Source organism: Phytophthora ramorum, assembly GCF_020800215.1.
Source record: "Phytophthora ramorum isolate Pr-102 chromosome Unknown Phyram_PR-102_s0004, whole genome shotgun sequence".
Classification (NCBI taxonomy): Eukaryota; Oomycota; class Peronosporomycetes; order Peronosporales; family Peronosporaceae; genus Phytophthora; species Phytophthora ramorum.
This window is the reverse complement of record NW_027150650.1, coordinates 1,626,088-1,645,880: the sequence shown is the minus strand read 5'-3', so window position 1 is coordinate 1,645,880 and position 19,793 is coordinate 1,626,088. Positions and strand designations below refer to the sequence as shown.

The following is a 19,793-nucleotide window of genomic DNA, read 5'->3' as shown; positions in this document are numbered from 1 at the left end:
TGACGCGTTTAGTGACATCACGTCATTTTTCGCCTACGTATGCGCAGGCTGAATAATTAGAGAGCGCGAGCAGCGAGAAAGATGGAGGAGAAGCGAGAGGACGCTCGAAGTCGCGTGGAGCGGCCGTCGCGCGGCGTGGGGCCGGCGGGCGCCGCGTCTGCAGGTGGCAGCGGGTCAGGTCGCAACAATGTAGTGGTCAAGGTGGGCATGGTGGGCGACGCGCAGGTGGGCAAGACGAGTCTCATGGTCAAGTACGTGGAGGGCAAGTTCGACGAGGACTACATCCACACGCTGGGCGTCAACTTCATGGAGAAAACGATTGCGCTACGCAACACGGAGATCACGTTCAGCATCTGGGACCTGGGTGGCCACCGCGAGTTCATCAGCATGTTGCCGCTCGTGTGCAACGACGCCGTGGCCATCCTCTTCATGTTCGACCTGTCCCGAAAGGCCACGCTCACGAGCATCAAGGAGTGGTACCGCCAAGTGCGCTCCATCAACAAGGTGGGTGGACAATTGTGGTGATTTTTCTGAGGTTGTGGTGCTGATTCTGGTGATTTATGTGTGTGATTTAGAACGCATTCCCGTTTCTCGTGGGGATGAAGTACGACCACTTCGCCAATTTCGCGGCGGAGGAGCAGGAGGATATCACAAAGCAGGTGGGTGCAATTAAGGAGGTGTGAGGTTGTGTTGGTGGTGCTGACTGCTGCTTACTAGGCGCGCAAGTTTGCCAAGGCCATGAAGGCGCCTCTGATCTTTACGTCGGCCTCGCACTCCATCAACGTGCAGAAAGTGTTCAAGGTTGTGCTCAGCAAGGTGTTCGACCTCAAGTGTACCGTACCCATTATCGACCGTATCGGCGACCCGATCCTCCAGTACTAGTCGCCGTTGCATCTGTACGAAACAATTCGTCTACCCCAGACTGTGCTGTGCTCTTTGTATCGTTTTGTGTAAAGGCTTGTTTACACTTCACCTATCCATTCGATGGGCTTGTGAGCGCTGATGCTGTCAAAGCAAGCAGTGTGAACCTTTTCGAGTACTAAGTCTTCTCTGTCGGCATGAACCGCAAGTTCTGCTGTTAGTATGTGAAGTCAAGCGCTCTACCGGTAGCAGTCAAAATAAACGAGTGCACTGTACGACTGTGCTGTTTGGTCTCGTATCGTCGTGCTGTATTTGCATGCCAACTGGAAGCAAACAAACGCGTCAAAGCGGCGAGGGTCAAAAGACTCTACTCAATGTCGATACCGGCGTACTCGTCAATACCAAGGGCAACGTTAATGTTCTGCATGCACTGCGTAGCCGCACCCTTGAGCAGGTTATCGATGGTGGCGATCACCACAAGGCGGCCCGTGTCCGGATCCAGCTGGAAGCCGCCGACAGTCACGTGCGGGTGGTATGCGTTGTTCTTCACGAACGGAATGTCAGGCGTAACCTTCACCAGAGCCTCCTTCGCGAAAAACTCCTGGTAAAGTTCCTCAGCCTGCTTCGCCGAGGTAATCACTCCGTTGTCAGCAAGCTGCGCCGAAAGCGTCAGGTGGATACCCTGGAAGTACGGTGCCACGTGGGGCATGAACCGAACTGCCGTACCTAGCTGGTGGCTCACTTCGTTCTCGTGAATGTGCTTCACAGACTTGTACGCTATGATGTTGTCCTTGAGTACCTCCAGGTCGTTGGCCGCGGACGGGTTGGTGCCGGCACCGCTGTAGCCCGAGAGGCCAAACACGTGCGGCGGCACGCTCTCGTCAATTAGCTTGCCGCCCACCTCGGGCTTTCCACCAAGTAGCGGCATCAGACCCAGCTGCGCACCAGTGGCGTAGCAGCCCGGGTTAGCAATGTGCGTGGCACCCTGTAGCCGCGTGCGACCGCCCGGGGCCTCAGGCAGACCGTACGTCCACTCTGAGTTGAAGCGCTGGTCGGCGCTCAGGTCAATGATGATCTTGTCCTTGCGGCGGAGGGCGTCCAGGGCCGTGGCGTACTCCTCGCAGTAGCCGTTAGGCAGCGCCAGAACCCACACGTCAACACTCTCTCCAAACGGCGAAGTGGCGATGTCGTTCAGTCCAAGCTCGCAGAACTCCAGCTCGGGGTCGATGTTCAAAGTCACATCCTCAACCGGCTTGGCTGGTAGCTTCGTGTGCGGGTTAAGAGGCGGAGCAGCAGCAATCTTGACCACCTTTTCACCTCCCAGGGCGCGCGAGCTGGCACACACCAGCTCCAGCTCCGGGTGGCGACCAATCACGCGAATGAGCTCACGGCCCACGTATCCGCGAGCGCCAAGCAGACCCACACGGAACTTTCCGTTAGGGCCGCGCGGGACAGCCGAGACAGTGGCGCTGCTCTTGGCGCTGGCAGCAGCAGGCTTCTCACCCTTGATGCACGTCGTACCAGCGCTCTTCTTGCTGACGATCTCGCGCATGAGCTGCGACGCCGACGTGAGGACCACCGACGAGGTGGAAGGAAGGCCCTGGAGAAGCGTGTTGATCTCGTTCAGCTTGAGAAGCGTGCCCTGACGACCAGTGTAGTCGCGAGCAGCCATGTGTTCGTAGTCCTTGGCCATGTCGATCTTCTTCAGCTTCGTGCCGTCGTCCTCGATCCAGCCGCCCTTGGCGTTGACGAAGATGGTCTTGAGCGGCTGCAAGTTCAGAGCCAGCTGCCGCGCAGCCACGTCCGCGTTAATGTTGAGCGTCTGGCCGTTGGCGCTCTCACCGAGGCATGACAGCACGGGGATCTCGCCAGCGTCGATGGCCGCCTGAACAGCCTCGCCGTGGATCTTGTTCACCTCACCCACGAAGCCGTAGACGTCCTTGTCCTTGAAGTCGGCCTGGATGACGCCGCTTGTGATGCCGCGCGCAGGCACGCCGGCCTTGTTGAGCGCGGCTACGAGCGTAGCGTTCGTGTCAATGAAGATCTTCTGGGCGATGTCCAGCGTCTTCTGGTCCGTGACGCGGTTACCGCCGACGTACTGGGGTTCGACGCCCTGCTTGTCCAGTTCGGCGTTCATCTGCGGGCCGGCGCCGTGCACGAGAATGGGGAACAGGCCCGTATCCTTCATGAAGCGCAGTGACTCGATGAGGGTCTGCAGCTCGTTGATGATCACCTCGCCGCCGATCTTGATCACGGTCGTGTGGTTCACGCCAGGTGTGCGGTACAGCTGCTTGAACTCCTCCAGCGTGGCCTCCGGGGCCAGCACCTTGGCCAGGTTCAGCGCGTAGTCGTCGGACGACGAGGCCGACGAGAGCGAGCGGCGGCTGGCAGTCTGGATCCCTCCGGCGGCGAGCTGGGCCGCGCACGCACGGGACGCAGCAGCAGCAACGGGCATTGTCGCCGCCTGCGAGCTGCGCGCCGCAGCGCGGGTCAGCGCCGGCATCTGCTTGGCCACGGAGCGCAACATACTTGGAAGATCGCACTGGAGAGGACTCTTTGGTTGTGCGGCGGCGGCGTACGTAACCCCGAGCCGGCGGTTGAGCACCTGTCTAAAGCGATAGGCGTTCTATTGAGTGCTAAAACGGAATTAGCAGTGTAGTAAGGGTAGTACTGAGCAATGTAGCCATTTTCATAGTAAAGCTGAATTTAAAACGTTATCCAATCATCGTTGAGAATGAAGTATTAGGTTCGGATTCGAAATGGCAGACGGCACCGAACTTAAGCTGACGCCCATCTCGCCCGGTAGTCAAACAGGCAGCGCAGCCAGTTAAATGCTCGGATGGCCGCTGATTGGCTGGAATAGGTGCGCGGTCGGCACGCCAACGGCCCGGCCGCGTACTTTGGATCAGCTGCGATCCCACTCTGTCCGGCTCGAATGGGTGGCGCGAGGACGCGCCTCTCAACATCATGATGATGAGGCTCCGCGCTGGGCACGGGCTATGGCGCAGGTGAACGTTCTCCTGGCCGTTAGAGTGCGTGGAAACTTGCGCTTCGCTCTGCCAATGCCGTCAGGCTCGGAGCGTGTCGCGTGCATCGAATGAAAGCTCATTGCCCGAGAATGGCGAAGAAGCCGGTTGTCGCGGCGGTGGGGGTTCCCGATATGAGCTCATCGAGGTGGCAATCATTCAACATGCGCGCTCGGGTTCGGCCGTTCTTTATTGCCTCGTGACGGCGCATGCTCGCAAGTTGAAGTGTGTTCGGGCATGGTCAAGCGGCTGCACTGCAGTAGAGTGCAGAAACACCGGTTGCAGATAAGCTAAAGTAAATGGCGCTCGACTCGTCGCAGCCAGTGAACCGTGACCAATGATCCCAAACGCCACAGTCGGAAGAGGTCAAGACTTGACCTGCTTCAGCCAAGCGCTCCAGCGGAGCCCAGGGCTCGTTTTTGTGGTGTACATAATCTGTGTGGTGCTCCAAGCCCGGCTCTGCCCTTGATTTATGCATGTCGAGCTCCGCTGCGCACGGGATCCGCAACAGGCGCTCCGCAGCTGGCGGATTCTATGCACGGGCGGCCACGTACCAGCGCGATCTTGGCTGGCCGCCGCTTCGGATCCGAGTGCGGAATGCCATTTCCCAACTGGAAGCGTCGCGGACAAGAGCCTCTCTCGGCCCTCCACGCGCTCGCCCCCCTCCATCTGACAGGATGCTTCGCCTGTCGCACTCGGTGAAGCGCCGCGCGCCACTGTACAAGGCCAGCGGCAACCGCCTGCTCGTGTCCGCGCGCGAGAAGGTGGACCGCCGCAATGTGCCGCGCTTCGAGACGCCCGCCGTGCTCGAGTTCGAAGATGGCACGCGCTTCCACGGCGTGTCCTTTGGCGCCAAGAAATCCATGGCCGGCGAGGTGGTCTTCACCACAGGCATGGTGGGCTACCCGGAGGCGCTCACGGACCCGTCGTTCAAGGGTCAGCTCCTCAACATGACATTCCCCATGATCGGCAACTACGGCGTACCCGACACCAAGGCGCTGGACCAGTATGGTCTCAACAAGTACATCGAGTCCGACCGCATCCACGCCGCGGGTATGATCGTGCAGGACTACTCCAACCACTACAGCCACTGGAACGCCGCGCAGTCGCTCTCCGAGTGGCTCGAGAGCGAGGGCATCCCCGGTATTGCCGGCATTGACACCCGCGCCATCACTAAAAAGATCCGCGCGCACGGCGCCATGGCCGGCCGCATCCTCGTCGAGGGCAGCGACAAGCCCAAACTCGTCGACGTGAACGAGGCCAACCTGGCATCCCTCGTATCCACCAAGGACGTGATCACGTATGGCAAGGGCAACCCACTCAAGATCTTGGCCGTCGACTGCGGTATCAAGTACAACATCATCCGCGAGCTAGTCAAGCGCGGCGCTGAGGTGAAGCGCGTGCCGTGGAACCACGACATCTCGTCCGAGATCGGCTGGTACGACGGCCTCTTCATCTCCAACGGCCCCGGCGACCCCGCCATCATGAAGGAGACCACCGCTCAGCTCAAGAAGGCCCTGGACCTGCAGGGCGACAACGTCAAGCCCATCTTCGGTATCTGTCTGGGCAACCAGCTGCTCAGTCTTGCCGCTGGCGCCAACACGTACAAGCTGCCGTTCGGCAACCGAGGCCAGAACCAGCCTGTGCACAACCTCAAGACCGGTCAGAGCTACATCACTGCCCAGAACCACGGCTACGCGGTGGACGGCAAGACGCTGCCCAGCGACTGGGAGGAGCTGTTTGTGAACCTCAACGACGGCACCAACGAGGGTATCATCCACAAATCCAAGCCGTACTTCACGGCGCAGTTCCACCCGGAGCACGCTGGCGGACCCACGGACACAGAGTTCCTGTTTGACACGTTCCTCGACGCTGTGCGCACCAAGGAGAAGGGTCCGATCACGAGCCTAGTGCAGCGCCCGATCATTGAACGCCCGAAGGTGAAGAAGGTGCTGGTGCTCGGATCCGGTGGTCTGTCCATTGGCCAGGCTGGTGAGTTCGACTACTCGGGTTCGCAGGCTATCAAGGCCCTGAAGGAGGAGGACATTGAGACGATCCTGATCAACCCCAATATCGCGTCCGTGCAGACCAACATTGACCGGTCGAGCGAGGCCCAGGCTAGCAACGTGTACTACCTGCCTGTGAACCCCGATTTCGTGGAGCAGGTTATCAAGCGCGAACGCCCTGATGGTATCCTTATCTCAATGGGTGGCCAGACTGCTCTGAACTGCGGTGTGGAGCTTGAAAAGCGCGGAGTGTTTGACAAGTACGGTGTGAAGGTCCTCGGTACGCAGATTGAGGTGATTAACTATACGGAGGACCGCGAGCTTTTCAACGCGAAGCTCGCAGAGATCAACGAGTCCATTGCTCAGAGTGAGGCTGTAGAGTCGGTGGACGACGCTGTGCAGGCTGCCTACCGCATTGGCTTCCCGGTGATGATTCGTTCGGCGTTCGCGCTTGGCGGTCTGGGCTCTGGCATCTGCGATGACGAGGCTCACCTGCGCAAGATGGCCAAGCAGGCCTTCTCTGGCAGCCCGCAGATTCTGGTGGAACGTTCCATGAAGGGCTGGAAGGAAGTCGAGTACGAAGTGGTGCGCGATGCCGCCAACAACTGTCTGACGGTGTGCAACATGGAGAACTTCGACCCGCTCGGTATCCACACGGGTGAGTCGATCGTTATTGCGCCTTCGCAGACGCTGTCGAACCGTGAGTACCACATGCTCCGTGAGACTGCTGTGAATGTGGTGCGCCACCTTGGCATTGTCGGTGAGTGTAACATCCAGTATGCTCTCAACCCTGAATCGGAAGAGTACTGCATTATTGAGGTGAACGCGCGTCTGTCGCGCTCAAGTGCTCTTGCGTCCAAGGCGACGGGCTACCCGCTTGCTTTCGTGGCCGCCAAGCTTGCTCTGGGTATCAATCTGCCGGATCTGACGAACTTGGTGACTAAGAGCACGACTGCCTGCTTCGAGCCTTCGCTGGACTACTGCGTAGCCAAGATGCCGCGTTGGGATCTGGCCAAGTTCGAAAATGTGAGCACGGAGATCGGTTCGTCGATGAAGAGTGTCGGTGAGGTGATGTCTATTGCCCGTACCTTCGAGGAGGCGATCCAAAAGGCGCTGCGTATGGTGGAGCCTTCGAACGAGGGCTTCGAGCCGCGCTATGACGAGATGCCGCACGATGAGCTTGTCAAGGCTCTGGGCAAGCCGACTGACCGTCGTATCTACCAGATCGCGCAAGCGCTGAAGTCCGGCCAGCTCTCCATTGATCAGGTGCATGAAATCACGAAGATCGACACTTGGTTCCTGAGCCGTCTGCAGGCCATCTGCGACTGCGATGTCAACCTGACTGGCAAAAAGCTGAGCGAGGTGACCCCTGCTGAGATCGTTCAGGCGAAGAAGCTCGGTTTCTCGGACCGTCAGCTTGCTCGCATGTTCAACAGCACGGACGATGACGTTCGCGCCAAGCGTAAGGAGCTTGGAATCGTGCCGGCTGTGAAGCAGATCGACACGCTTGCTGCTGAGTACCCGGCTCAGACCAATTATCTGTACATGACGTACAACGGTACTGAGCACGATGTGCCTGCGCAGGACCCGAACGATGGCGTGATGGTGCTCGGCAGCGGTGCCTACCGTATTGGTAGCTCTGTCGAGTTCGACTGGTGTGCTGTGAGCTGCATCCGTACGCTGCGCAAGCTTGGCCACCGCGCTGTCATGCTCAACTACAACCCCGAGACGGTGAGCACGGACTATGATGAGTGCGACCAACTGTACTTCGAGGAGCTTTCGAAGGAGCGTGTGATGGACGTGAACGACCGTGAGGGCGTTCGGGGCGTTGTGGTGTCTGTGGGTGGCCAGATCCCGAACAACCTCGCGCTGCCGCTGCATAAGGCTGGCGTGAAGGTACTGGGCACGCACCCGACGATGATCGACAGTGCTGAGGACCGTTTCAAGTTCTCGAAGCTGATGGACAAGGCTGGTGTGCCTCAGCCGGCGTGGAAGGAGCTAACGAGCCACGATGCCGCCCGCGAGTTTGCTGAGCGTGTTGGCTACCCGGTGCTTGTTCGTCCTTCGTACGTGCTGAGTGGCGCTGCCATGAACGTTGCGTACAACTTCGAGGAGCTGGACAACGTTTTGAACCAGGCTGTTGCTGTGTCTTCGGACCACCCCGTTGTGATCACCAAGTTCGTGGAGGGTGCCAAGGAGCTTGAGCTGGATGCAGTGGCCAAGGACGGCAAGGTGATCGCTGCTGCCATCTCGGAGCACGTCGAGAACGCCGGTGTGCACAGTGGTGACGCCACGTTGGTGCTGCCGCCCGTGGAGGCCAGCTCGTTCTACACGAACCAGATCAAGCGCAACGCCGAGAAGATCGCGAAGGCGCTGAACATCTCGGGTCCGTTCAATGCGCAGTTCCTGGCTAAGGGCGCAGACGTGAGCGTGATTGAGTGCAACTTGCGCGCTTCGCGTTCGTTCCCGTTCGTCTCGAAGACGACGGGCGCCGACTTCATCAACGCTGCCACGAAGGTCATGGTGGGCGAGTCGACGGAGAACGACAACCTGCCTCCTCTTGACGGCCCCAAGCGTCCGGAGGGCTACGTTGGCATCAAGTCGCCGATGTTCTCGTACACGCGTCTGGGCGGTGCCGACCCTCTGCTCGGCGTCGAGATGGCTTCGACGGGTGAGGTGGCTTGCTTCGGCAAGAACCGCCACGAGGCGTTCCTGAAGGCGCTGATCTCGTCGAACTTCAAGCTGCCGGAGAAGAACATTCTGCTGTCCATGCAGGACAAGTTCTCGGAGGAGTTTGTGCACGCTGCCTACAAGATGCACGAGCTGGGCTACAAGCTGTACACGACCGAGAAGACGCACGCCTACCTGAAGAAGTACGACATCCCGTCGACGAAGGTGGACTTCCCGTCGGACGGCGACAGCGAGAACAACGCGCTGAACCTGATCAAGGACGGTAAGATCGACCTGGTCGTGAACCTGCCGAACAACCAGAGCCAGCAGATGGAGAACAACTACCAGATCCGTCGTACGGCGGTGGACTTCTCCATCCCGTTGCTGACGAACATCAGCTTGGTGCAGCTCTTCGTGGAGGCCATGGCTGTCCACAAGAACCAGCCGCTGCTTGGCCTCGAGCCCGACAGCCTGTTCGACTACTACAAGCGCGAGAAGGAGGAGGATGTTTGGACCGACGTGCACGAGTTCCACTAAGCGCATCGCCGCGGGCATCTGCTTGTAATGAGAAAGCGAACCTCCTCGAGTATTTCGTCGAAATGACTAAGATGCAAGCCATCAGTCAACACGAGTAGTAATTTTATCTAAACTCTATGCTTGTCTTCTTGCAGCATGAAGCAGGCGTTGTGCTCTTTGAACCAGTTGTCCATGCCGAACGAGAACAGGCCGCGCGTGTACACGAGCTTCTCGTGGTCGTCCATGGTCTCTAAAGCCTCCATCTCCGGCGAGCTCTTCTTCATCTTGGCTGCCGCCTCCTGCCCCAGCTCGAGGTATCGCCTCGAGAAATCCCCAACAAGTTGTGGCTGCTGCTCTTCCAACATCCTTTGCAAGTGCGCGCAGCGTGTGTACGCCGCAATCACGTAGGCGTCGGCGATGTCGAAGGCCGAGTCGGCCAGCGCACCCGTTCGCATCCGCTCGAAGCTCGGCAGAGCTTCTGGTGCCTCTAGTTCTCCACCTGCAGCCTGAGTGAGCTCGGGTTCCTGCTGTTCCAAGAAGTTCATGACCTGGTGCTTGATGCTGTTCTTCTTTGACGTCATCGTCGGAGCACTAAGACCGAAGAAACCTCGAGCTGCAGACGGGTGCGTGTGCAGTGGCAGCACGTCGAAGCGCTTCCAGCAGGCGAAGGACACGATGCCGTTGAGCTGAGCCAACTGGAAGATGCCGGCGTTGTGAAAGCGGCCGGAGCGGAACATCCGCATGAAAGCTTCGATGCCCACGACCCATTGCACTCGACCTTGCTGCTGCTCTGCGGCCTGTACAGCAGCCAAGAACTCGTCGATGACGCCGCCAATGGGCAGCACGTCGGCGCTGGCGAATTGCGCCGTGGGGATGTGGCCCCAGCGACACACGCGGCCGCGCTCCGTCACGACGGCGAACCCCGTGCTGGTGGTGTTGACGTCCAGTCCGAGCACGCGCAGAGGCGGCGAGTTACGCACCAGCTGCTGCGCGTGCTCGGCGAGGTCGCAGACTTCCAGGGCCTTGCGGATTCGCGCCCCATTGCGCCGCAGAGTTGTCGGGGACGATGCCGCCGCCTTGCGTACCATGTTTGATTGGCAGTGAATTGGGACAGAGACGGACTCCGTGGTCGTTTCAATGAAGTCTTGTGAAAGGATTTCCCATATCGGACACCCTGATTCCGACGTTGACAAAACAAATTGTTTTTTTTTGTTTCCTCTTGGCTTGGGTAGCAATCCTGCTCCAAGTATGGCGATTCATAGGCAGCTTGGAGACTCCAAGCTCTTCCGGAAACCGAGCTAAATGCTGGCTACAAATTGAATGTTGACATGACGGAGCGGATAGCTACACCTCTTGCATCCGCCACTTCGACTCGTAGACATATTTTTTCGTGTATGGCATACTCCTACGCAGATTCCAGCGAAGAAACGCTGGCTGCGGCCAGACTTTCTGGATGAACACTAATATGGTGTCGACGCCCCTGCACAGGCCGGTAGAACTTCAAACAGATTTCACGAGCGCGATTAATCGCTGTGCGTTTCCATCTGAAAGACTCTCGCTTCTTGATAATTGCGTTTGCCAAGCTCTCACAGCGTTGGCACTGAGAACAGCATGGAGAAGGATCTTCACCAAGTATGCTTCATCCGTCGGCCGCGTGCTCTGAAAGATGCATGGATGGTGAGAGGCCCCGTACGACGGATTGGTGGCCGGGATATCCGAGGAAGGAATTCTCTGTGGCCTGTATGTCGCAATGGTTCCTCTTAGCTCTTTATTTTTGAAGCAAAAACGCATCCCAGCCGCGGAGCAAAGTTTGTTCAGGGCCCGAGCGATGGCGTCCTTGCTATTGAGATTCAATTTCTTCCCTTCCGTTGGGAGCACACACCGTCGGCAGCAACGTTACCAGATCATCGTATCCGGTTTCTGAAGAAAATGGCTCCAGCAATTTCGTGGTGAGCACCAACACGCTACGCAGAGTGCAAGCACCTCCCGGGCCATGCAGAGTCGGCATCTCTCTATTCACGCAGTAGGCTGAAGTAACCTCTGTTCAGAGTGCTGAAGAAAGTCGAGTCCTTGCATCAAGTCACATTTACAGCCTCGTCCTAGATGTGGCTTGTGCAAGGCAGCAAAATGATCGAGCACTTTCAGTGACACTGCATCGATGACATCTTGTTAGAATCTTCCGTGCCCGAACGGAAGTAACTTCAAGACATCTTCAGGGGGTAGATATTCTCATATCCATATCAATGCAGATCCCAGTCCCAAGACATCCCAAAACCGATTGGCACTGCTTCTGTGTCTTGCTTTCTCGCTGGGCCGTGTCTACACGGGTTTCGTGGAGCTCCATGTCATCTTGATTCACATTTTTCAATTGCGAAGGTCCTTCTGCAGACGTCGTTGACGACTCGTAACTACTACTTGCACGTATCATGCGAACGTCGTTGACGACTTCTAAACTTTGTTTATTATCTTTTGTAGGCGCGCAGGCGATATCAATTTTGTTTTGCTTCACTATACCACGACTTCATTCCCCACAATACCCCAACAAGAGACCGCAGAGAATTCCACCCTCAGTGACTCCTGCCACTACTGCTGTTTGTGCAGTAAAAATTGTCGGCCCGTGACTCAGACGACGCCAACGCTTCCTAGAAATTATCACGTGCTGGACGTGCTTTTCCACTATTGCCTTCAGCGACCGGAATAGTTTCGTGCACTCTGCTCGTATTCTGTTAATCTCAGGATCCCAGTAGTTCATCTTGTCCTTCAGACAGCCCGAGTCAGACTTTCACAGTGCTGACAAGTGGAACAGTTAATTCCGTCCCAGTGCTTCTCGAGATCACTGCTCATCGATCGAGGTCGTAGAAATAGTGAGTCCCAGATCTTGGGCAGACGACATTAATTGTTTGGGAGACGGCTGCTTTGCTGCATAAGTTTCGATCTCCTCCCACCTTGCACTATAGGAACATATACGATCACCTCAGACTTATCGAATGAGATACATCGACTGCGTCAGGATGAGTGCGTACAGGAGATCTCGTGCCCTCCCCCGCGGGGTGCGAAGAATCGCCACGGACTTATCCACACCGCAGGATAATCCATCAGGGCACGGTGCTGCTGAGCGAAGGTTAAAGCTCAGGCTTGGAATCCAATCGCATCTACAGTTCCGTCCCAGGTGCGTCCTCTGATCAATAGCAAACTGCTCGATCGCCTTGAGTGCCACATTGTCAACAGAATCCGGCGAAAGTCCGTCCAAACACACTTCAAAGGTTCTGAAGATGTCCTCGGGGTTCAAATATCTCCACACTTCCGCTGATCCGAGCTCCAAAATGAAACATAAGCGATCGAGTACAGAATCGCTGGATGTCTGAGCGACACCAGACAGATTTGCCAGCTCCTATTTTCTTTTTGTCTCGCGTCGTGAACTTAGGAGGGGCCATGTCGAACGCTTGCCCAGATTCGCAAACTGAGATTTTGGAGAATGAAGAGAAGAACCGATAGACGGGAACAGACCAACGAGCATTTTAGCAAATACCTTTTTCGCAGAAACGACCGTCACCGCGTTCTCCACATCCGATTCATTCGCCCGCCTCGCCGAACGGCAGGCAGTTTTTTTTGTTTGCTTGTTTGCGTTGTTCGTAGGACATTTGTGAATAGGCTGCAGTGCAGACTGGACCACTACAGGAGAACCATGTTGGAAGGCTGAGCACGGGATGCTGGAGCCTACCAGCACCAGAAGTTCGTTTGTCGTGCTTGGTTACAAAATACAGTGGACTTCTAGAAACCTGCAATATATGCAAATTCGTAGGGGTTACCACCGCTGCTTGACGCGTACCTTCGCGCGACCTGCTCGCCCCGGCTGCGCGCGGCACCAATTTTTTGCACTGTGGGCGCCACATTGCCGCCAATTTGGCGCTTATCGCCCTTCCACTGCGACACCAAGCGCGTGCGGCACCCACGACAATGGCCGTGGAGCTCCACAGCTCCCCGTCCCCGCCCTCGCCGCCAGTCGCGACGGGCGCCTCCTACATCAGGTGTCGGACCTGATGGAAAAATCCAGCCTCGGCGCGCTCGCAGCGAAGGTGTCGGCACGTTGCATTTGCAACAGCGGCGCAAAACCCGGCCTCGGATTGGGCGAAATCTCAGCGCCTCTTCGCGCATGCTCCTCGGATATCATTTATCACGTCTCGCAGGATGCGACAAATAGAAACAGTATGCGAAAATGCAGTCAGCATCCATCGAACACAGCAGGTTATGCGTTGTGCGCAGGTTCCCCAGTCGCTTCGTCGTCAGCGGCACGCCATGCGGGCGAGCTAGGGCAGCGGTCACTTTGACTTGGCCTCACTATACCGGGCTTGTGGAAAAACTGGCGCCCAGTCGCCAAACGCTCTTCATTTTCTCTCTCCCTCTGCGAAGAGAACTCGCTTCCAGTGGAACGAGTACACCGCCATTAGCGAAACAGGTCAGCGAGGTAACAGAACCATCAGTATGAACGCGCGTCTGCTGCTGCTCCTGGCGGCCAGCGCGTCCTCCGCAGCGGCCACCGCCACGTGCCCCGTGTACGTGCAGTCGCAGACGACGTCCACGCTCACAGACCCCATCACCAAGATCGTGTCCTCCTCGTCGAGCGGCAGCGGCAGCGGCGGCTCGGCCACGTCCTCGTCGTCCGCCTCGGGCTCCAACTTCTCGGACGCAGGCAGTCAGGCCGGTACGAACAATGCAGACGTGGGCAGCTTGTCGTCCGGATCCGGCACGAGTGCGGGCTCGAGCGGCGCGTCGACGTCCACAACCACCGCAGGCAGCGCCGACTCGACGGGCAGCGCGGGTGTTTCCACGACCCCAACCACGACCACGACGCCGTCGTCCACCACGAAGACCCCGTCGTCCACCACCGCTACGCCGACTTCCACGACGGCCACCAGTACCACCACCGGAAGTGCGTCCGCCACTGCCACAACCACGACGACGACGGGACCGACGACGACAGCTCCGTCCGCTGACACGACGACGACGGCGACGACGACGACGTCATCCGGATCCACGGGCACCTCGGCTGGGACGACCACGTCGTTGTCTCTTGGAGCGCGGAAGCTGCAGACAACCACGACCGGTTCCACGACAGGTACGACAGGAACGACGACCACCGCTGGATCAACGACGGCGGGCACGACGACGACGACCACAACGACGGCAGGTTCTAGCTCGACGTCGGGCACCGTTGGCTCCGGATCGTCGAGCTCGGACGTGCTCACGTGCGACAGCACGTTCTACTCGGCCTGGGACACGCTCGGCCTGACATGCGGCGGCGCCAGCATTGACGTGGCCTCGGCCGTGTCGGCCTCGAGCTGCGTCATTTACAGCGGCTCGGTGGGCTCCACTTCGGGGTCCACGTGCGTCTCCATTTGCTCTTTCCCTGCGTGCACCAACAGCGCGTGGGTGTACGGCGGAGACAACGGCATCTCGTCGTCCGTGTACGACGGACTGAGCCTCGAGTCGTTCCTCTCGAGCGACGTGATTGCGGCGCTGGAGCAGCGCTCGTCCACCGTGTCGACGTTCTTGTCCAACTCGACCATGTCGGACTCGCAGCAGTGCACGTACTCGTCTGAGAGCTCCTTCTCGTCGTGCAGTTGCTCGGCCATGCTCATCGACAGCTCGGCATCGGGTAGTGTGGCTGATGCCGCCAAGAAGCAGCAGCGCGAGCAGGACGAGGTGGACGGTGTTATTACCAAGGATAACACGACCACTACCGGTACGGTGGTGGCGGCAACGTCCAAGAGTGTGGCTGGCGTGACTGTTGCCATCACAGGCATTGCTGCTATTGCCAGTACTGCCGTGGGCGGAGTGAGCTCTGCGGGTGCCTCTCTTGCGGCCGCTGGTTCCACGATGGCTATCACGACGGTCGAGATCTGCCAGTTCGGAGTGCTGGTCAACCAGCTTCAGCTTGACGGCAAGTCGTCGGCTCTGGCGCAGTTCGGTAAGGCTATGGCTCCTGCGGCTTTCACGTTCCTCCCGTTCGGAAAGCTCGAGGATGGCTCGGATAGCAGCAGCTCAGGCAGTGGCAGCACGTCAAGCAGCAGCAGCAACGCCGGGCGTCGACTGGCAAGTTCGAGCTCCAGCGGCAGTTCAAGCTCCAGCAGCACTGACCAGCTCACTGGCATCGCCAAGTACTCCCGTCAGCTGAACATTGAGGAAGATATGCTGTTCATTGTGACGCTTGCTGGCGTCTTCTGCGTCATGGCCTGCGTGGTGGGTCTGTTCGGTATTGGCTACTTGGTGTCCGGTCTAATGATGCCTCGTGAAGAGTACCTGTCCAAGTTCTTCGACAAGATGATCGGTCTTGAGGTGCTCGTGGCCATCCTCTCGCAGTACACTATCGGTGTCACGGCCACGTTCCAGATCTACTACTCGATGAAGTACGAGAGCATCACCGACCCCAAGTGTCTGCTGGCCATTGCCGCTATTGTTTTCCTGGCTGCTGGTATCCTCGTCTACGGCTACATCGTCATCAAGAAGCACGAGGCTGAGATCGCGGATGTTGGTACTGTGCAGCACATGAAGAAGACCGTGAACATGCGTTACGGCCCTCTGTACGAGGAGTACAAGTACAAGAACCGCTACTTCTTCGCGGCCAAGATGATGCTCGCCCTTACGACCGGTGTGGTCACGGGGTGTGCGAGCATGTCGGGCACGGTGCAGGTCTCTATCATTCTGGCGCTGAACGTTCTGTTCTTCTTCTACCTGGAGATCCAGTCGCCGCACCACTCGAAGTTTGTGCAGACCACCACGAGCTTCGTGTCCATTATGAAAATCGCCGTGCTCGTGCTGACGTTTTTCCTTGTCACCGCGGCCGCCAGCGACGGCTTCCCGACAAGCCTGCAGAACGGCATCTCGGTGGCCATCGTGGGCCTCAACCTGTTTGTGTTGGCTCTGCTGATGATCCGCTCGCTCTACACGTTCTGGCAGAAGTTCAAGCTGCAGCGCGATGCAGCTTACGACCAGGAGGAGCAGACCGCGCAGGACTACTTCAAGGACGAGACGCCTGCTGGACGCAAGGCAAGCAACGCGCAGCAACCTACGGGCCAGCCGATTCTCCAGTCGCAGTACTCGAACGTGAACAACACTTCCACCAACGACAACCCGTACGTCCAGGGCAGCAACGCGGTGGACTACAACAGCGCGGACGAGATCCGTCTACGCTCGGCTACACACGAGGATGACGACCGCCAGCAGACGTACGACGCGAGTCGGCGCTCAGCTGCCAACCACTACATCACCCAAGATCGCAACACGTACGGCCAGCGTCGCAACGACGTCGTGGAGCTGTAAGCGAGAGTGTTTCATGCAGGATGACATGGTAGAGAAGGCAGGGGAGTCCATCCAGGGATGGCTAGGCACCGTCGCGTTCGTCGTCATGGTTAGCGGCGACGTGAGCGGTTGGGCTTGTAATTAAGAGGAGGAAGTTAGCATTGTGGTTCATTTTACGCTAATGGAGTTTTGCTCTACCGTTAGAATCTTGGCCCTAGGGTTTGACAATCGATTGATCAACACCGTCGGAAGTGGATTTGATTACAACTTGCTTTGCCGAAGGCGTTTACGTTGTGCACTCATTGCTTCATTTCCGCCTTTGTCCTCGACCACCAGGAGCTCATACTACGTGTCAAGTACAAAGGCTCGGAAGAGATGGCGAGTGGCTCGCTTCTGACGCAGGGCCTGGAGTCGCTGGGCAGCAAGTCCAAGGCCATTGGCAGCAAGCTGGACGAGTTGTACGCGCTGGACGATGAGCTGCAGGCGGCGCACCAGCAGGCCAAGCGCGACGACGACTTTGGCGAGGAAGTGGTGACCAAGTACAAGAACTTCCTGACCTGCCGCCAGCAGCTGATCGCCGAGCTGGAGAAGCAGAAGATCTCAGTGCCGTGGCAGTTGCGTATGACCATCGACGACCTGGAGCTCACGGTGCGTCCCCAAGGGAAGAAACTCCACGACATCCACTGACCAAGTTCTCGTTATTGTACCTTTCGTATATCTAACAGTTGAAGCAACGCCGTGAGAAGAAGGAGGGCAAGACCAATACTAAGGGGGAGCAGAAGAAGAAGGAGGTCTCTCCTTCCAAGCTCAACACCGAGCCAGAATCCGTTCAAACGGCGCAGTCCGGACGCGTCGCTGTCGCTTTCCTTGGCCCCACACTCGTCGCTCTAGTGATCGCCATGCTGTGGTACCATTGGAACGCCTAAGGCGCAGACAGGAGACGCCAGCACCCGAGGAAGCAAGCGTCAATACTTCGCAGCAGTTAACTACCCCCATTTTGCAATCATATCGGTTAAGTGTTACAAATATTGTGGCCATTGGTTTGCAGTCATGTGCATCGTAGCTCGCAGCAGCAGCAAGTTGCTGCGTGCTCGAGTTCTACCGAGGAACCACTTGGCCATGGCATCTACTACTTCTTGTGATTGCGGCCATGTTATAGGCGATTTAACCTCATTGGGGCCTCTGCAACGCGGCGCTCGGGTGCTGGTGGTCGGCGATGGCAACTTTTCCTATTCGCGCGCGTTCCTGCGGGCCAACAGCGTTCGCATCGGCGCTTCCGAGCTCCTTGTGACGGCCACATCACTGGACACGGAGAGCCAATTGCTCGAGATGTACCCGAAGTCGCGCGAGATTCTGGACGAGCTGCGCAGTGGCGGCGTGAACGTCCGACATAGCATCAACGCCACGAAACTGGAGAGTTACACGTTCGGAGCTGCGTTCGACCGCGTCGTGTTCAACTTCCCGCACTTTGCGGCGGACGGAGGTGTGGGCAACAGGAACAAGCGCAACAAGATTCACCGCCACCGCCAACTGCTGGTCGATTTCTTCGCGAGCGCAAGTCAAATGCTGGCGAGTCACGGACAAGTCTGGGTCACGCTCTGTGCCGGACAGGGAGGCACCAGACTCGAGCGGAAGACGCGCGCGGTGGGAGATACGTGGCAGATTGTGCACTGCGCTGCTGCAGCGGGGTTGGTGCTACAGGACGCGCACTTTTGCCCCGTGGACGCATTGGCAGCGCTCGGCTACTACAGCGTCGGGTACCAGTCTCGAGAGAAGGCGTTCTGGACGGAGGACGGCATCTCGCACGTCTTCAGCCACGAAGCTCCCGGTCGCAAGTCCATTTTCCCCATTGAGTGGGCACGCGACGTGAGTTTCTGGGTCACGGACGAGCAATTGTTCACTGAGGAGCTCCTGTACGCCGTCGTGCGAGAACATTTCCCCCCAGAGAATATGGACGTGTCCATCTCATTGCTGGACGAGTATCGCTGCGAGAAGACCGGGCGCAAGTCGGTCACGTACCGTCTCGACATTTCGTCTTGGAGTCTTGCGCTCTCTCGCGACCGCGTCAACGCTCTGGCCCAAGCAGCGCTCACGGCCATTGAGAGCTCGCGCTTTGGCGCGTCTCGCGCGACATGATGCAGCTCATAAGATATGTATTCATTCCGACACTTGCCTGCCTTATACTAAAGTGTACTACGTTACATGGAGATGCCCAGGTAGAGCACTACATTGGCGGCGTTGCCCAGCAGGTGCAGGCCACAGTGCCAGGCCGACGACACGTCCTGGTTGGGCGCCTTGCGCGCCTGCATGTAGCAGAAGCCCGAGTTGGCCACCACGAGCGCGTACAGCACCTGCACGACGGGGTCCTGGCACTGCAACACGCAGCAGTAGGCGTGGTACACGGCAGCGCAGCAGACCGCCGTCATGTCGGCCGTGCGGCGCCAGCCCTTGACCGGGTTGCGCCAGTAGTTGAGCGACGTGAGCAGCACCACGAGCGCCACGAAGGCGCAGCCCCAGAGCTGGCTGCGCACGGCGCCGACCACCGAGAAGCATGTGGCGAAGGACGAACGGAAGAGACGCGACGAGTAGCGCGGCGGCAGCACGGGAGGAGACGAGGGACACAGGGACTTAATGCTCATGATCCGACTTGGTACTGACGTTTTCTTTTGTCAAATGAGGAGGTTTCGAGGAGGTCACGGAACATGGGTACCTTTAGTGCGAGAAAACCGACGTGACTGCTGGAGTCATACGCGGATCGGAGTGACGATTTGCATGGGCTGATTGAAGACTCTTCAATGACGACGACCTTTATTTCGTGGCGTGAGTCCGTAGGTCCATGGGCTGCGCTCGCAAATGCAGAGGGTAGAAGCATCCTACTGCGATGTCATCCGCTGAGGCGACAAGAGCGGTATCTTATGGGAGGAGGCCAAGCACTTGTGGAAATCGAGGCTGGCTCGCCCGTTGAACCCTCTGCAAGGGAAAGCACCTTGCCTGTAAGTCTGCTCACTACAGTGCACGACGCTAAAACAGCCACTCCTCAATCGTGCAATGTGTCGCGGAGCTGGCATTCGGATGCGGACTTTGTAGACGAGCACACTGGAATGGCATCGCGAGCGAATCGTGCTAGCACTGCGACGATCTTCACGCCCATCCGTACACCACGGGAACAACTCCGACCAATGCGACGGAATGGATGGAAAGCATTACAACGCGTGGATTTCTGCATGGACTTTATGCTGTACTGACCCGGCGCGGGTGGCACTACATGGAAGCCCCACTCGATTTTTGAGTCAGTTCTCTCGCAAGGGGTTATCGGTTGTGTTTTCCTTCCAACACCTCGCAGAAGTTCGTGCCAGACCTTGACCGGTGCTCTTGAACATTCGACTCTCTTCCAGAAACCCGACCTGCCAAATAT

At 58.0% G+C, this 19,793-nt stretch overlaps 8 protein-coding genes across 8 annotated transcripts; 5 read left to right on the top strand and 3 right to left on the bottom strand.

The window, feature by feature from the left end:
* Nucleotides 1-81: 81 nt before the first annotated feature.
* Nucleotides 82-882, top strand: KRP23_5125 (Septum-promoting GTP-binding protein 1; the record flags this gene model as incomplete). The annotated part of the gene is made up of 3 exons (XM_067890162.1): nucleotides 82-504; nucleotides 576-659; nucleotides 718-882. The coding sequence occupies 3 exons, from the start codon at nucleotides 82-84 to the stop codon at nucleotides 880-882; spliced, it is 672 nt and encodes a 223-aa protein (XP_067746729.1).
* A 346-nt stretch (nucleotides 883-1,228) lies between these two features.
* On the bottom strand, nucleotides 1,229-3,388 carry KRP23_5124 (Protein arg-6, mitochondrial; the record flags this gene model as incomplete). Its single annotated transcript, XM_067890161.1, has 1 exon — nucleotides 1,229-3,388. The coding sequence occupies one exon, from the start codon at nucleotides 3,386-3,388 to the stop codon at nucleotides 1,229-1,231; it is 2,160 nt and encodes a 719-aa protein (XP_067746728.1).
* A 1,176-nt stretch (nucleotides 3,389-4,564) lies between these two features.
* On the top strand, nucleotides 4,565-9,100 carry KRP23_5123 (Carbamoyl-phosphate synthase [ammonia], mitochondrial; the record flags this gene model as incomplete). The annotated part of the gene is made up of 1 exon (XM_067890160.1): nucleotides 4,565-9,100. The coding sequence occupies one exon, from the start codon at nucleotides 4,565-4,567 to the stop codon at nucleotides 9,098-9,100; it is 4,536 nt and encodes a 1,511-aa protein (XP_067746727.1).
* Nucleotides 9,101-9,207: 107 nt separating this feature from the next.
* KRP23_5122 (uncharacterized protein) lies at nucleotides 9,208-10,167 on the bottom strand (the record flags this gene model as incomplete). Its single annotated transcript, XM_067890159.1, has 1 exon — nucleotides 9,208-10,167. The coding sequence occupies one exon, from the start codon at nucleotides 10,165-10,167 to the stop codon at nucleotides 9,208-9,210; it is 960 nt and encodes a 319-aa protein (XP_067746726.1).
* Nucleotides 10,168-13,561: 3,394 nt separating this feature from the next.
* KRP23_5121 (uncharacterized protein) lies at nucleotides 13,562-16,399 on the top strand (the record flags this gene model as incomplete). Its single annotated transcript, XM_067890158.1, has 1 exon — nucleotides 13,562-16,399. The coding sequence occupies one exon, from the start codon at nucleotides 13,562-13,564 to the stop codon at nucleotides 16,397-16,399; it is 2,838 nt and encodes a 945-aa protein (XP_067746725.1).
* A 354-nt stretch (nucleotides 16,400-16,753) lies between these two features.
* On the top strand, nucleotides 16,754-17,304 carry KRP23_5120 (uncharacterized protein; the record flags this gene model as incomplete). The annotated part of the gene is made up of 2 exons (XM_067890157.1): nucleotides 16,754-17,026; nucleotides 17,104-17,304. 2 exons carry the CDS (start codon nucleotides 16,754-16,756, stop codon nucleotides 17,302-17,304), a joined length of 474 nt encoding a protein of 157 aa, XP_067746724.1.
* A 124-nt stretch (nucleotides 17,305-17,428) lies between these two features.
* On the top strand, nucleotides 17,429-18,514 carry KRP23_5119 (Ferredoxin-fold anticodon-binding domain-containing protein 1-like protein; the record flags this gene model as incomplete). Its single annotated transcript, XM_067890156.1, has 1 exon — nucleotides 17,429-18,514. One exon carries the CDS (start codon nucleotides 17,429-17,431, stop codon nucleotides 18,512-18,514), a length of 1,086 nt encoding a protein of 361 aa, XP_067746723.1.
* A 62-nt stretch (nucleotides 18,515-18,576) lies between these two features.
* Nucleotides 18,577-19,017, bottom strand: KRP23_5118 (uncharacterized protein; the record flags this gene model as incomplete). Its single annotated transcript, XM_067890154.1, has 1 exon — nucleotides 18,577-19,017. One exon carries the CDS (start codon nucleotides 19,015-19,017, stop codon nucleotides 18,577-18,579), a length of 441 nt encoding a protein of 146 aa, XP_067746722.1.
* Between the last annotated feature and the right edge of the window lie 776 nt (nucleotides 19,018-19,793).